The sequence below is a fragment of the Lepidochelys olivacea genome (genome assembly GCF_965140295.1).
Source record: "Lepidochelys olivacea isolate rLepOli2 genome assembly, chromosome: 17".
Taxonomy (NCBI): domain Eukaryota; kingdom Metazoa; phylum Chordata; order Testudines; family Cheloniidae; genus Lepidochelys; species Lepidochelys olivacea.
In genome coordinates this window covers 8,331,349-8,347,313 of record NC_140427.1, presented here as the reverse complement: position 1 = coordinate 8,347,313, position 15,965 = coordinate 8,331,349, and the positions used below count along the sequence as shown (strand labels likewise).

The 15,965-nt window shown below is 46.1% G+C and overlaps 1 protein-coding gene across 2 annotated transcripts; it reads left to right on the top strand.

Annotated features, from left to right (window-relative positions):
* Positions 1–410: 410 nt before the first annotated feature.
* Positions 411–8,229, top strand: DYNLL2 (dynein light chain LC8-type 2; the record flags this gene model as incomplete). Of its 2 annotated transcripts, XM_084651332.1 has the most annotated exons (3): positions 411–551; positions 3,947–4,085; positions 6,199–8,229. In XM_084651332.1, 2 exons carry the CDS (start codon positions 3,954–3,956, stop codon positions 6,334–6,336), a joined length of 270 nt encoding a protein of 89 aa, XP_084507458.1. In that variant the 3' UTR covers positions 6,337–8,229. The 2 variants fall into 2 exon arrangements, with proteins under 2 accessions (XP_084507458.1, XP_084507457.1); XM_084651331.1 differs by lacking the exon at positions 411–551 and having other exon boundaries at positions 3,933–4,085.
* Positions 8,230–15,965: the final 7,736 nt, after the last annotated feature.

The window sequence follows — 15,965 nt, the reverse complement described above, 5'->3', positions numbered from 1 at the left end:
TATGATCCAGAGTGACTCCACTTCGGTCCAGGGGGTTTACACTGCATTGGGGCCGGAGCACCATCAGGCCCCAGAACGAGCAGTAAATCTGTTGATTGCACCCCCCCCAAAAAATGCACTAGGCTCCCACAGGGAACCAGGTCTTTTGCAGGAAGGTCCCGCAGGTCCAGGCCACCCCAATCCCTGAGTCTTATTTACTCCCCCCCGCCGCCGCTCGCTCTCCACCCCCTCCACCTCGTGAGCCAGACGCGCTCCGCAGCCTGCTCGCGGCATTGTGGGATGAAACAAGATGTAGGCAGAGACGGGCGAGGGGAGAACGCTGGTCGCGGTGGGCCGAGGCCGCGCCGCAGCCAATGGCGAGGGCGGCTGGCGGAGCCCCTGCAAGGGGCGGGGCGGCTATTTCAGCGCGGGGGAGGCGGCCGGGCGGAGAGCGAGCGAGCGCCGGGCTGAGCGGGGCACAGGGCGGCAGCGCAGCGGGGGGAAGCCGGTGCCAGAGCCAGTGCGCGGCGGAGGCGCTTCGGGTCCGTTTGCCGGTGACTCCCGCGGGGCAGGTGAGCCGAGCGCGCCCGGCGCGGGGGGGGGGCGTGTTTTTGTTTTGGGTTTTTTTTTTTTTTTTTTTTTGGCCTGGTGCATTCACGAGCAGGGCAGGGCAGGGCAGGGGGCGCCCCCCTCCCGGGCTGCAATTCTCTCCCCCCGCCCCGGGGCTGCAACTCGTGGGGGTGGGAAGCGAGTGGGCTGCAATCCGGGGGGTGGCTGCACCTCTCTCCAGCTCCCACACGGCTCCAGCTGGCGGCTGCACCCCGCCTCCCCCCGCTTTCACCTGGCCGCCCTGCCCCTGGGAGCTGCCCCCTTCCTTGGAGCTGCTCAGATTTCCCCACCCCCTCCTTCTCCTCCCACTCCCCCTTCCTCCTGCTGCAGCCTCTGGGTGACCCCTCTGCTCAGCCCCTTCTCGCAGCCGGAGGCGGCTTTTTGCTGCTCCGATGACTCCGTTTCCATCGGGGCATGGATGGGTCTCCCGTGCAGCCCCCACCCCGTGGCTTTCAGCCGGGGCTGCATCATCTGGCCTGCCCTGTCCAGGCCGAGTATCCGCGTTCTCCGAAGGCAAGGTCATCTTCGTGAGCCGAGCTCCAGACGCTTCCCCTGGGGGCTCGGAAAGTGCAGGTCACGCCTCTTCTCCCCCCCCCCCCCCCAGACCTCCCCGAGCCTTGGGCTGCTGGGGACTGCATGGAAACCTCCTCCCCTGGGACAGCTTAACAGTGGCGGGGCTGCCGCTGGAGGAAACGCACTAGGGCGGTGTGGGGACCGGTCCTGTGCTCGTAGGAGGTGGCTCTGGTCTCTGTTTCAGGGGTAAAGAGGAAGGCTCCCTCCCTCTACCTGTTCTGTGGCATTGTTTCAGGGACCAGCTTCTCCCCATGAGTTTAAGTGTCGGTTTCTGCCTGGGCCAGCCTCTCTTGAGGCCTGTGTTGGTGGCTTCTCCCCCTGGAAAAGGCAACAGCAGCCAAGCCTCCTTGGGTAGGGAGTGAGCTGTCTCTGGCCCTTTCTAGGAGGATGAGGGGTGTTGTGGTATTGTTAAGGCCCAGCCCTGTGGCTAGGGGAGGAGCTGCTGCTCTGATCTGCAGGTGGAGTACTTGTGCTTGGCAGTGCCAAGGAGAATGATGTTTGGCCTCTGGTGCTGTGGCTCTGCATGCTGCTCCCTAACCTGTTCACGCTTCCACCCTCCCCTTTCCAGACAACAGTGTCTGCAGCATCCTCGCTCAGCTGCTATCGTGAAAAGGATGTTGTAGCCAGGAGAGGGGCGAGTATGGCTCAAAAAGGGGCGGGTGAGGAAAGGAGAGGAGACCTCTACATACTTAGCAGAAGGGAGTTGTTTTCAGTTGTTGCAGGACTAGTGCTTGGCAGGCTTGTCCCTGCTTCCAGGAATTCCCATTCTAAATAAGAACCAGGAAGGAGGACCCTTTCTGCAGGTCTCTCACTGACAGTCCTGTAATTACAGATGCCTCTGAATTGACTCTTGAAGCAGTCACATGTGGCTTGTCCTGGGTGCTTGGCTGTCTCTCTAGGGCTTTCCTTTGTGGTTGTTGACATACTTGAGGCTCCAAATCTACCCCCTCCTGCTAAACAGTGATTTTTAAACCCCAATCATCTGGGAGGGTGGGGGGTGGAAGGCACCTGTGACTGGTTTCCTAAAAACTCTTACAAATGCACATGCTCTTTCCTGGCATTCTAGATGAATTCCCATCCTATTCCTTTAATGCTGTTAGTGCGTGTTAATAGCAATGCTCAATTATACATGGTATCTAAAATCTATAAATTAGAGCACTAGGAGTCTTCAACTGCAGGCAGAATAAAGAATTGAAGCATTGTTGTCATAGGGCTGTTATGTAACTAGATTCTTTCTTTCGTCCTCTCTCTGGATAGCAGGCTCCTTTAGTTGCTATAACAAAGCTACTCCTTCAGTTTTTCTGGGACTGCTCTAGGAAACAATCATTGTAGCGGACTGTCTCCTTAATGGAGTTAAACACGTATGGGTTTCCTATCTCCAAACATATAGTGCTAGTAATATAGCTCAAGATTTACTAAGCCTTGTTATGGCACTGTAAACTTAATGGAGCTCTGCAAACCTAATTTGACACATTCTCCACCGTAAAAAGGCTACATCCTTAAAACGTTAGTAACTTTTTTGTGGTGATCCTATGGTAAAGCAAAATATGATAACCAGCAGCCATGGGCACCATCTAGACAGCTGCCCTTCACTTGTGTAGTCCTTCAAATGAAGGCTCTAAACTGGTCCAATATCATGCCTGATTCTCCAGTTGTTCCACCAAAATAACAATGGAGACCTGAGTTCAAAGTGGCTGTATGTAGCCCATGTGCTAGTTAAAATGGGTCATACATCAAAAGTACTAATCAACACAGGTCCACTCTTAGCTCAGGCAAAATTCACAAGTTTGTTTTTAGTGGGTGTTTTGGCCGAGTAAGGACTGAAACATTAAATTGCATATACAACTAGTGGCTGTGCCCTTAGCAGGGGATCTGAGAACTACATATGGGTGGCTTATCACTGGCTAACCTAGAACTCCCTAACTAGTTTTAGCAGAGTGACAGGGTGTGTTACCTCTTTCCAGCATGCCACAGTTCAGGCTCTTAAAAGGTCCCAGGTAGGCTCTCTTGTCTTGGATGGAAGCATTGTTCCACAGCAGAACTGTCAACCCTAACATCCCAATATCGCAGTGTTGTGCAGTGCATGAGACACAAGCAAAACTGTTTAGGTTTCATTGGTTAAGCTGAGCAAAGTGCAAAAGGGAATCCATGACACAGGGAGGTAAACTAGATCTGAAACTGCTGCAGTTCTGGTCTGAACTAGCAAGAACAGCTGGAACGTATGACCCTAAACCTTGCATTTAAAGGGAATGTGTACACACTTGAGTGAAATACTAAAGGTTTCTGCTACTATATCCATTGAATGCATTGACCTATAATCAATGTGGAGACAAACATAGTCTGGGGGCTGCTGTTGGTAGAGCCATATTACTGCTCCACTCCATTGGCTATACCTGTAAGGAAATGTGGTTTTAGCCATTGCTTATTGATTTGCAGGACTGCTGTTCCTGTAACTTAAAGGAGTAGAAGATCCCTGCATAGGATTTATGGGTTTTTAAAGCTAAAAATGTATGTACAAGTGGTGATACTTGGCTGTCTCTAGTCTAATCTCTCAGTAGCTTCATGTACTACAGCATTCCACAACCTAATAGTATATCCTAGGATATACTGTATAGTGTGCCTAGTACCAGATGCTGGGCAAGATGGGTTTGGTGTAACCTGCAATATAAATACAGAACGCTGTATCCAGAACTGTTTTACATCATGTAGACACTGTATTCTAATGCATGAAAGAACTGTAGCAGAATCCTATGGGCACATCTTAATACTTCATGTTCTTCCTTAGGTTCACAATGTCTGACAGAAAGGCTGTGATCAAGAATGCAGACATGTCTGAGGACATGCAGCAGGATGCTGTAGACTGTGCTACGCAGGCAATGGAGAAGTACAACATCGAGAAAGACATTGCAGCCTATATAAAGAAGGTATTCTGTAGCTGCTATAAAATGGTATAGGTTCGTTGGGACATGTTGACTATCGGTCATCCCCATAGTACCGGAGTGCCTCACAATACCCCTCTGAGATAGGACAGTGCTGTTATCCCTGTTTCTCAGATGGCAGCTGAGTCTGATTCTATGATTGGGTCCAATCACACAGGCAGTCTAAGGTAGAGAGAGACTTGAACTCGGGTTTTCCAAGTTCTCAGCTAGCACCTTAACCAATGGACCATTCTTTCTGGCTAGCCAAGCTAAAAGGACTTGGTTGCTATTTACCTTAAGTAGCGACTTACCGTATTGTTGCTATCTCTCTGCAATCTTCTGAATCTTTGGAAGGTGTGACTTGATTTAAACTCTGTGTGGCTACTGTAGTTAAAACAAACAACCCAACTCATCTAGTCAAGTGAAACTTACTTGCTTCTGCATAGCATTTCTAGGCTAAGTAAACTTCCATTTCCACCCTCTTTCTCCCTCCCCCCCCCCTCTGCCCCAGGCTTCTCTACCTATTGACATATTCTTAACACTGAGTTTTTGAAAGTTCTGAGCACCAGCTCTAATTGAGGTGAATGGAGCTGGCCTGTGGAGATGATGCAACTTAAACATCTCATGTCTGTCTGAACTCTTTACCTGGATTTATCTGAGGAACCCCTGAAGATTAGAGGAACTGACTAATTAAAGTATCTTTCAGTTTGTTGACTTTATGCATTTGATGGCATCTTGTGGCATAGTTGGTTTCCCCTGTTTGTGTAGACCCTTCACACAGCAACAAGGGAGAGAGCATTGAGGGGAGGGAAACAGAGGAAAATATTATTATAAAGCCAAAAGTAGGCCAGGGGGTTTGGGACCCAATGTGGGACCTGAAACTACTTAACTCTGTTCAACTCTAATTCAATTTGAAATTCCATGGTCTTAACGAGTTGAGCATATCTTTTATATTTTCTTAAAATCTGGCCTTTCCAGGTCAAAAAAGTGACAAATCCAGAAGGCTCTTGGGACAGTGCAACAAGGGCATGGAATAAAACCTCAGACAACTAAAGCTCAGGAAAGAAAATGGCTTGTTGCATATTTGCTTCCTTTGCTAATATAAAGGAAATGCGTTACTGCACATGAAATGGAAGAAAGGTTACTCGCAAAGGACTTCAGCTGTCTTTGTTGGTGGTGCCTTGCTGCTTTCTGGTGTATAGTCTGAAGCTTTCTCACTCTTTTACCCTCTTCCTCCTCCTTCCCCCCCCCCCCACTCTCCAAAATCAGGATTGTTGAGTCTGATATTTCCCTAGTTTTGCCTGAAGACTGGGTCATGGGACATCCGTCTTAACTGAAGGGATGAGAGCTCTCAATCCTTACCAGAAACCCTTCCCTCTCAATTGCTAAATTATTTAAATTGTTTATCCCAATGAAACACTACTTCACTTGTTCAGTGTTTGGCTTTGCTGAAGTCTTCCCAAGGCAGACAATGTGTGAATTATTCTGCTTGTTTACATTAGAAAGTCTCCTCACAAACTCTTCTGCTGCTTTATGAAGAATGCCTGAAGCCTGCCTTTTTTTTTCCTTTTTCAAGTGACCTTTAAGATCCAGGTTTCAGAGTAGCAGCCATGTTAGTCTGTATTCGCAAAAAGAAAAGGAGTACTTGTGGCACCTTAGAGACTAACCAATTTATTTGAGCATAAGCTTTCGTGAGCTACAGCTCACTTCATCGGATGCATACTCCAGTGGCTTACTGGAACAAGCATTCCAAAATACTGTTTCTGTGAGTCAGCTTGGAATGGGAGGGTTTAAACGGTTCTGTGGAACAACTGGCCTATGCATGTGGCTTGAATACCACTGTGTCAAGGGGACTTTTAAAATCTGCAGTTATGGCCTGGAGCTTGTGTATAAATCACTCCAATAAGTACCTGGCATAGGAACTCTTCCACACTCCAATGCGGCGCTTTTGTCGCCTGCTAATTAGCACGTCAGTAATGTAGTAGTAGCTTGCATCCACCTGTGTCTTCAGATTTCCATTGCATTTGTATCTAACAGTAACCGGTTAGGAACGTATATTTCAGACTGTCCTGGTGTGGGCTTTCTTGGTCTTAACTACTGTACTCTCTCTCCCTCTTAGGAATTTGACAAGAAATACAACCCTACCTGGCACTGCATTGTTGGCAGAAATTTTGGCAGCTATGTAACACATGAGACAAAGCACTTCATCTATTTTTACTTGGGTCAGGTTGCAATTCTTCTGTTCAAGTCTGGATAGGAAGTCGGAGCCAGTGAAATTTGGACTGTAATGCACTGATGGCTGAAGCCAAGATTCCCTTTAACATGGCTGTGCCGCTGCATGGACTGTATACTATATTTAATGTGTATATGTTGCAGTAAAATCTACTTCTGTGTAGTTGCCTGGGAAGAAGGCAGCATTTTTTGTTACTGCTTTTTGGTTTTTTTTTTTTTTTTTTTTTTGGTTGTATTGCACTAGGGAAAACTGTAAATGCTTAAACAATGGCCTTTCAGTGGGAAGAAATAAACCTGTTTCACAAACAGCTCCCCCAGTGGTAACCTTTTCTTGGGTAAGGCGGGGAAAACACTTTTTTTTGTTCAGCAGCCCAAAAAGAGATCTTATTGCGTTCATAGTAAAATACTCTTATTAGACTGTCTCAACGTCTGTGTGTGTATCGATGGAGGAACGTCCACTTTCCTTTTCAGTTTTAGTCTGTGGGTTGGATTTGGGAGCTGTGTCAATTTGGCTTCGCTGGCCATCTCAGCTGTTGGTGCGGAGAAAGGCCTTATAATGCCCATGTAAGTTAGCAGGGAGGCTTTTTAACAAGGTTTTCATTCAAAAAAGTATATCCTGTCTTGGGACTGCATGGCAAATCATACAACTGGGCCTTGATGTTTTCTGTAGAAAGTGCCCACACCACTGCCCTTAGATCAGCCTACATGGATCAACCAAACTCACAGCAACTTAATCTAGTCTGAAACTTAAATGTTCCCCCTAAATTATTATTTGGGGTTTTTTTGTAGGAGGAAGGATCTCCTGGCCTTGGCTGCTTGGTGATGGGGTGATCCAGATCTTAGTTGCTGCCACTGAGACTAACTCTCTTAGGCCAACTGGCCTCTGTTCCAAAATGGACTAGAAAATTTTAAATGTAGTGATTGATACTAGTATCTGAAAGACTTGATCAGGCATGTCTTTATCAAGACAACACTGCCTTAACTCTGGTCTTTCCCTAAAGTAACCTAGTCATCTGGAAGACTTGGAGATGGCCACTGTTGTCTCCATCAGCTACAGTGGAAAATCCTTCAGGAATAGCTTCTGTGTTCCAAATCTCTCTCCTCTCTTAGCAGAAGCTGTTTTGTGAGGGGAAACTTCTGAATATATTCTCAGAAGACAGAAGGTCATTTATCTCCAGTAGGGTCAGCGGTGTTGTCTTCTAGTTCAAACTGCAAGAAGGTTCTTCTGGATCATCCTAGGGTGGTGTCAGGTGTCCCCCCCCCCCCCAAAAAAAAAAAAAGAAAAAGAAAAAAAAACAAACAAAACACCTGTGGTGGCTTCTGCAAAACCTGGTGCTTGCAGTAAGAGCCTATTGATTGGTGGTTAATATGGGCAAAATTTCTAGAATGGAGTGAATTCTGTTCTAGTGCAAGGTGACTCCTAACTCTCGAGATGAACCAAGTTGATTGTTGAAAGTAACATGCCACTGCTTTTTGTTTGCTGTATTGGGAGAAGGGAGGAAGTGTAGCTATTAATTGTGAAATGACTTGATGACCCAGGCTGACTTCTTCCTGAAGTAAAAGTCCTTGTGTCTGTAGACTGTGCAAAATCCAAAGTATACCTAACTTTGTAATATTGATAGAACCATGTTGTAACTAGACAGGATGTGGTGTCTTAATTTATTTCACGTTGACAGAAAACTTCCAATCTGGGGGTGAGATGCCTTGGACTAACCAGGGCACTTTGGCGACTTTTGTCTATACAGAACTCCACTTTTGATCTAAAAAGGAGAATGTTTGTTTGTTTTTTCCAAGCATGAGTCTGATGTGAACCTGTTCACACTCTTCTGTGGAGCAAGAGATGTTCCCTTCATAACTGCAATTGCTCAAATATCTCTTTATTTTTCAAACATTAAAGGTGAATTGACACATTTAAAAAGCTTCTAGTTTCTTTTTCATACTAGACTTGCAAAGTAAAAACAACACTTCCATACTTAGCAGATTGAACTACAGAATGCTTAGGGTGGAAGACTCCAAAGGCATGGAAATCTAAATTGGCTACGTTATGGAGAAACAGTTAATATTAAATGTTACAAATATCTACTGAACTCTGTAGGTCAGGCAACACTTAATACTCTTTGCATGGTTGAGTCTCCAGCTCATCAAATTAGCTACTGACCTTAAGATGTTGCTCTCTGAAGTGAGTTTAGACCCTCTTCCAGAGTGTCACTTGACTGGTCCTGAAATAACCCCATTAGGCTGAGGGTCCTAACCAGATGCTGGCTGTCATTTGTATTCCAGACATGCTAGCTGTAAAATCACTTAATAACAATCCTAAACTGCTTTGCTGCAGACTAATTTGATGTAGCAACTAAAGCTTTCATTAGCTACTACAACTGATCAAGCCTTTTTGGAGCGTTAACGCTTCCAAACTAGTCCTGGCTCCTTCTTGGATTTGCTTGTTAGATAAATAGGGTCTGTCCAAAAAGGTAATCCAAGTAATGAGATGTGGTGGTCTTCTGAATTTAAAGATTGAATGAGCTGTCTTTTGTAACTTAAAATCAGTAGTTGCCTGGAGGAATTGGCTTTAAAAAAAAAAAATCCACATTAGGGGGTGGAACAGGGGGAAAACAGGTAAGAATATGAAGTTGCTTTTAAAGTATGGCTCTTAAACCTTACACTTCTATCCGCATGATTCTATCCTGGAGCTTCTGGCCCTCTTGCTGTGGGGGATCCATCTTCAAGGTCTCATGTGCAACCCCTGCCCCCCCATCCCATTGGAGGTCACACAGCATGCTTGTGGCACTTACCATTACCTTCTTACGTAAGAAACTACTGATCTTACAACCTGGAAATAATAAGTAGTCCTCTATGGAGCACCAGTAGTCTGTAGACTTCAGTGTGAAAAGTTCACCCCTTCCCAAACTAGTGTGGAACAGCTCTAAATGCACAGAGGGGAATCTTGACTAATGCAAGGGTGTGACTGCTCCTTATGCTGAAGGATTTACACACCAGCAATCAATCTTGCCTCTCACAAGGTGGGATGCTCGCTTGAGGCAGGGAGAAGCGAGTCTCTCTCTCTCCCTTCAACATGAACTGCTCATCCTGGAATGGCCTCAATAGCCCTTCCCAGGTGGAGGGATGGTCCTGTGCAGGGAAGTGCAGCCATGTGAATCTGTGCTCGAGAGCCTGCCCCCTCACAAACTTCCGCCCTAACTTTAAGGTAACCCGTTTACCCCTCAGCTCCAAAAGCAGGGGAATATTTAGGCTGTCGGGGCTGCGGGGAGGCTCAGTAATACTGGGTAGCGCAAGACAGCGCTTTCTCTGGAGGATTTCCATGTCTTCATTTCCAAACTAACTCTGCACCGGGCTTTACTCCTGTGACTTTGGGGCAGGGGGAGACTCACCGACAAAGCAAGTGCTCCCAGCCTCTGTGCTACTCTTACCTGACCTATGAAAGTCACTTGAACGAGCCGTTGCGTGCTGTCCAAATCTGCCAGGGAAGGAAAACCTCCAGGGTTAGACATTAATCTACAAAACATAAAAAATGACCAGTAATTGATTTTTTTTTTTTTTTTAAATCCCCACACAGTATTTAGCTCAACAATCTTCCTCTTGGAAATCAGGAGACTTTACCAGCTATATCGACTCCTTAAAAAAATTAATTTGGGGGAGAAAGTGGATTTATCTAAACCTACTTCACATCAAACTCAGGGGTTCCCCACTTGCACGTATTATTAAATAGCAAAGGAAAGAGTCCTATTGATTTAAAGGACTTTGTCCCAGGCCTTCATTGGAGGAGGTAGTGAAAGTAATGAAGAAAACCTGGTTCAACCACCCAGCCCACTTTATGTGGTTATGTGACATCCATGACAGGTTCTGATCCTGCTCCCTTTCAGCTTTCACTTTAACTCTAGTTCTTACGCTTTCAAAGAACTTTCAGAAATGTAGTCGGCCTCTAAACTAAAGCAGTGATTTTCCCCAGGGGCAGGTGTGATCCCATTACCTCCCTGAGATGTCAACCTTATAGCTTCCTGATCACACTTTCAAGCTCTGACTTTTTGTCAGTGCTGAGTACCTGCTGCTCTGGTTGATTTCAACTAGAATTTGGGTGCTCTGCACCTTTGGCAATCTGGCCCTTAATGTTAATTATTTCAGTGCTGATTGATTAATTCCCCAGATGGAGTGGGGAACAGGCACTTGTTGCAGGGGGAGAGATTCAAAGGAGAAGCAATATAGGGAAGGGGAAAAAGAAAGAAACAGAAGAATGGGAAAGAAGAGAAGAAAAGGGCAGAAATACCCATGGTCAGTCATAGAACTGAGCAGTTTTTCCCACTCAGTGATGGCTAATATTGAAGTCTCTTAACATTCAGGGTCATAAGGGCCAGAGGATTATAATGAAGGGTCCAATTACACTACCCTTACACTAAGCAGTGCTGTACTCAGGTGTCCCGTTGACTCATGGTGCAGGGTGCTATTCAATATCACAGGCTAGCCCAAGAAGCACGACTGCTTCTCCTTTTCATACCAAAGTTGTCCTTTGCTGGAACATATGTAATACTATCGATAAACTACTGGCACCAGTCCTGGTCAGTCTCACGTATAGGGGAAGAGAACTCATATCTGGGTGTGTTACCTTTGTAAACAAAGAACATTTATGGAGGGTGATGGAGGGATGGGGACAGGTTAATAACATTTTGGGGGGAAGTAGGGGAGTGGAAAGCATATTTCTCTATCTTCGCTTTGCAAATCTTTTGGGAGCCTGACCTGCTGTGTACTGATATCAATGTTGCATCCCTCCCTGTTTACTTGGATGTTACAGTTTTTGTTTTATGTATTTAGGACCAGATTCTGATACCTTTACTCAAGTTGAGTAATAATGTCTAGATGGTAGATATAGTCCATAGATCTCAGAGTGAGGAAAATATCATTATCTCCATTTTCCAGGAGTTGACAGAACAATCTACATTAAACAAAATTCAGAGTGGTTCTCCCCTTCGGGCAGTGTCTAGCTGAGGATGAACAGTAAGTCACTACAAATGAGACACATAATTGTTTATCACCAGGTCACTGGTTTGAAGCCAGCCTAGCTCGTTAGTGACCTCAGATGTCCTGCCCATCTGATGATTGTGCCATGGTCAGTATGAAAGTGGGAGGTTTCAGTCCATTGTTAAGCAGAAAGCTATCCATGGGGTAATTAGAAGCGGAGAGAGGCTAAGGATGCAATAAGCAGGGCTAGCTAACGACCCACTCATCACCTGTGAAGATGTTCTTTCCAGATTAGGAGGCAGGCGTCTGCACACTCTGCCCATGCTCTGTCTGTCTTGGTGTCTAGGGGCTTCAGACTGGGACGGTCTAGTTTGTACATTTCACCAGCACTAACCCATGTTACCCTACAAGGGGAAAAATGTCCGTTTTCATCCTAAGAACAGAAATACACCCTAGATTGTCTCTTGAAATCTGTCTTCTTTATGGCCCTTGTCACCACAGTGTCTGAGTTACCATGGATAGGATCCACAGTGCCTTTTTTTTAATGGATTTGGCTTCCTTTAGCACTCAGTTTCATGGTAACACAGCTCTAGGCTCATGTTTACCTGCAGGAGTCACTTCCCTATTCTGTGCACACCTTGCAGCCCTGTACAGCGCAGATGGCAGCAGGTACAGTCCCATGGAAGCCAGTGGAGCAGCTCCCTGTTACACGAATGGGCTTGGATTTGGCCTGCTCTTATGCTCAACGGACAATTTTATATCCATGTTGGATGACCAGATGTCCCGATTTTATAGGGACAGTCCCGATTTTTGGGTCTTTTTCTTATATAGGCTCCTATTACCCCCCACCCCGATTTTTCACTCTTGCTGTCTGGTCACTCTATATCCATCTCTCATGTTGCTCACCTCCTTGTGGCTGGGGTGGAGATTCTCCTTTAGTGACTTCCTAAAACTCCTCTTGCTATTTTACATGAGCAGGGCCGTGTGTGTGGTGCGGGGGTGGTCATCACCATGCCCAGGGAGTTATCAAATCCTCAAAGGTATGTAGGCACCTAACTCCCATTGGTTACAACTGGATGTAATTTTTTGGGAATTCAGTGCCTAAATACCATTGGGGATCTGGGCCTACATGCTTAAGGGCTCACCTATGGAGCTTACAGTAATTAGACTTCAAACTTACATAGCACCTCCACACTTCAGAGCACTTTACAAACTAAACCTCATAACCTCCTGTGCAGCTGGTACTATTATTATTCCCATTTTACAGGTGGGGAAAATGAGAGACAGGAGTAACTTGCTGAAGACCCCAGAGGGCTTTGGTGTCAGTACTTGGACTAGGATCCAGGAGTCTCAGGGAGCCAGTCTGGCTTTCAGGCAGCTAGGCCATACCGCTATCTGTAAGAATATGACCTTTTATATGACTGTCTCATTTAGGCTGTCAGCTTCTTAAAGGGGCTCATCACCAGAAATATGTTGACATATGTGGTCACCCACCAGGAAGCTGAGCCACTTTTGGGGTTAGGGGGAAGCTTTGCCAAGGCATGTTTTTACCATTCAGCTGGCTTCCAGCATACAGATATACTCATTGGAGAGGGTCAATGTCAAGATCAGTGAAGCCCAGGATGTGAGCTACATTTTCCTCTGTGTTTTGGTTGCCAGGTTCATGTAGCTCTACGTTATCTGGTTATCCTGCTGCCATGGAAACCTTGAGACAGGTGAGCATGGCCTGGACTCCTGGGTATAGAGAGTTGTGTGACCTCTTGAAGGCTGTTAGCCATGCTGCTGCAGAGCTCAGGAGCTGTGCAGAGTGCACTGAAAATACGGGCTATGTACTGAACACGGTAACAAAGAGATTTGGTTCCCTGTGCTTTGGATAACTGAGGCTTGTGCATTTGTGCAGACAGTGCCTGTGTTTTGCTTCCCCACCTCGCAAAGGGGACATTGGAAAAGAGCCCCCATGCTGTGTATTTGCAGCTAAAACAAGTTAGTGCAACCTGCTGTCCCGAGCCCGTGAGCACTGCAAGGGATGCCCGTGGGGCACCAACAGAGCTCTTGCTCAGGACATGGATTTCAGCTTCAGGCTTCCCAGGTTCACATGCTAAGCAGCAGCTTGCCCAGCAGGAGCTGAACCCTAGCATGTGTCCCAAGAGTCTCCCTTGTTGGGCAAAAAGCCTAGATCCCAGGTCCAGGTGGCAAGTTTGAAGCAGTTTTGGTAACGTGGGGCTAATAGGAGGAGGCTCTCAACAGATTTGAGCATTTCCCCAGCTCCTATTTCTTGGTCCATCATAGACCTCCTTATAATATGCATTGTAACCCCACTGACCTGGTTACACGTCAGCCCCTGCTTCCCAACAGCCTCAAGAAAACTTTATCTCTGGGTGCAGCTGCTACGCTCCTTACTTCTTCCCCTCCCCACACCAGCACCAGATGCAGCAGCATCCTTCCAGTTCCTTTCTTGCCTCCAATGGAGGCGAGTCACAGTGGCAGATTTACAGCTGCTCCTCAGCTATCCAGATTACAGCTCACCTGCCTTCCTATATCACCTGCTCGGCCCTGCGCCCCAGCTCACCCCCTAAGCTGCAGCATTACAGGAACGTCCCCATATTTTTCTTCCCACTTGCATACTATTCAGACTGAAAAGCAAAGTGCAAACTGTATAAAAAATGGCTCTGTTGTAGCATCCTTTTGGAATGTATATGTGTGTGTGTGGCCTTTTGTTTTGCCTCTAACTTTCCTCCCTCTCACTTGTCTTTGAATGGAATGATTTCAGGAGTGGGAGGAGCTCCCTAAGAGTTGCTATGTGTCCTGACACTTGTTTATGACCCATCAAAATATCCAAGGAATTCACCATGGCAATTCCTAGCTCCCATTCTTCCTGAACTTCCTCAGCTTCATTTAAAGCCAGTTCCTGGTGCCACAGTGTATAATTATAGCAGTCAGCATTTATACCATGCTTTCAGTCCTGAAAGCACTTTGCAAGCATTAATCAAGCAGTCTATTTATTCTTATGATCTATACAAGTAAATTCCAACCCACTCTCCCAGGTCTTGTATAGGCAGTTACTGTTGTAGAATTGTAGGATTGGAAGGGACCTTGAGAGGTCATCTAGTCCAGTCCCCTGCACTCATGGCAGGAGGACTAAGTATTATCTAGACCATCCCTGACAGATGTTTGTCTAATAGACAACAGGGAGTGTTTTCTAGACAGCTGAGCACAATGCTGGGAGATAAGAACTCCTGGAACCCAAAGTCAGACATCACAAATAGTTATTAGATCTGCCTGTGCCAGATTAGCTTCTGAGCTCTAATTCTTGCACTGACACCAACGCCTCTTGTAGCCTGGGAAATGCCTCTGAACCTTTGCTATTATTGTTGTCAGTCCTACCAGCCTCAGGGCCCCATTGTGCTAGTGTGGTATGTGGGGAGAAAGAGTCCCCGCTCCAAAGGATAAACAATCTGTGTAGACAAAACAGGCCCAGAGAGGCTGAGTGAGTTGCTACAATCGTGTTGCAGTTCAGGAGAAGTTGGTATTAGAACCCAGGCCTCCTTGGTTTCACTCTAATGTTCAATTCACCAGACCGATACTGCCTCAATTTCCCCATCTGTAAAATGGAGCTAATGGTCCTTAGCTACCTTATTGAGGTGTTGTGAGGTCTACACACAAAGGCTGTACTGCTTTAACTAAGCTGGTATATCTAACATGGTAAAACTTCCTTGGTGTGCCCACAGTTATACTGGTATAACTATGCTTTATTCTGGTATAGCTATTGGTAGGAGAAGGGAATAACCTATACTGCACCTTTTCCCGGCTGTAACTGTGTCCACATTGTGTGGGAGGTTGTATCAGTTTCAGGGTTTGTATAAAAAAAATCACCGCCCCAACCAAAATTGTTAAACGGGTATGAAAAGCATGTGTAGACTAGGCCTTGCTTAGCATTTCAAATTCTGCCCCCATTTATACTAGTACAAATGAAGAGGAACTCTGCTGGCTTCACTGAAGTGACTCTGGATTGATGCTGGTGTTCAAAAGAGCAGAATATGGCCCAACCTGGGCAAAGTACTTTGAAGGTGCAAAGTGAGACAAACCACTAGGTATCACCATTAATAACTACAGGGAGTAATCACTGGTCCCTGCCAGCCACCCACGAAAGTATCCTACCAATAAAAAGACGCTGCAAAGTCAAAACTAAATTAAATTGCAAACCCTGGCTCTTTACAACTAAATATCAAGGTTAAGCAGATTTATGCCAAGCCGTGATAATATAAATGGAAATAGTTTAGCTGGCAACGTTGGATGTTTCAAGATGATGTTCACTAAACAGAGATTTAACATGTTACTCCATAAACTGGAGCTGAGGAATGGAAATCTCATGTTAAACAGATGTTTTGCACTTGGCATGATGTTAAACATTTGATTACACTTTTTAATAAACGGAATGCTTAATATCATGCCCAGCTAGGCAGAACACCACAGGTCTGATCTGTTACCCAGCCAGCTAGCCCTGATGCATCCAATGTGGGAGGCCACACTGCTGGTGAGAAAGGAGCTGAGGACCGATAAAAGTCTGGCCATTTGTGATATCCTCACTGCGACGTTAACTCTGGTGATTGGCACCTGGGTGTGAGCAGCTACATTGCAAAGTCCTACCTATCTTGCCATACGGGGTCCTTGCTGGTGCTGCAGTCC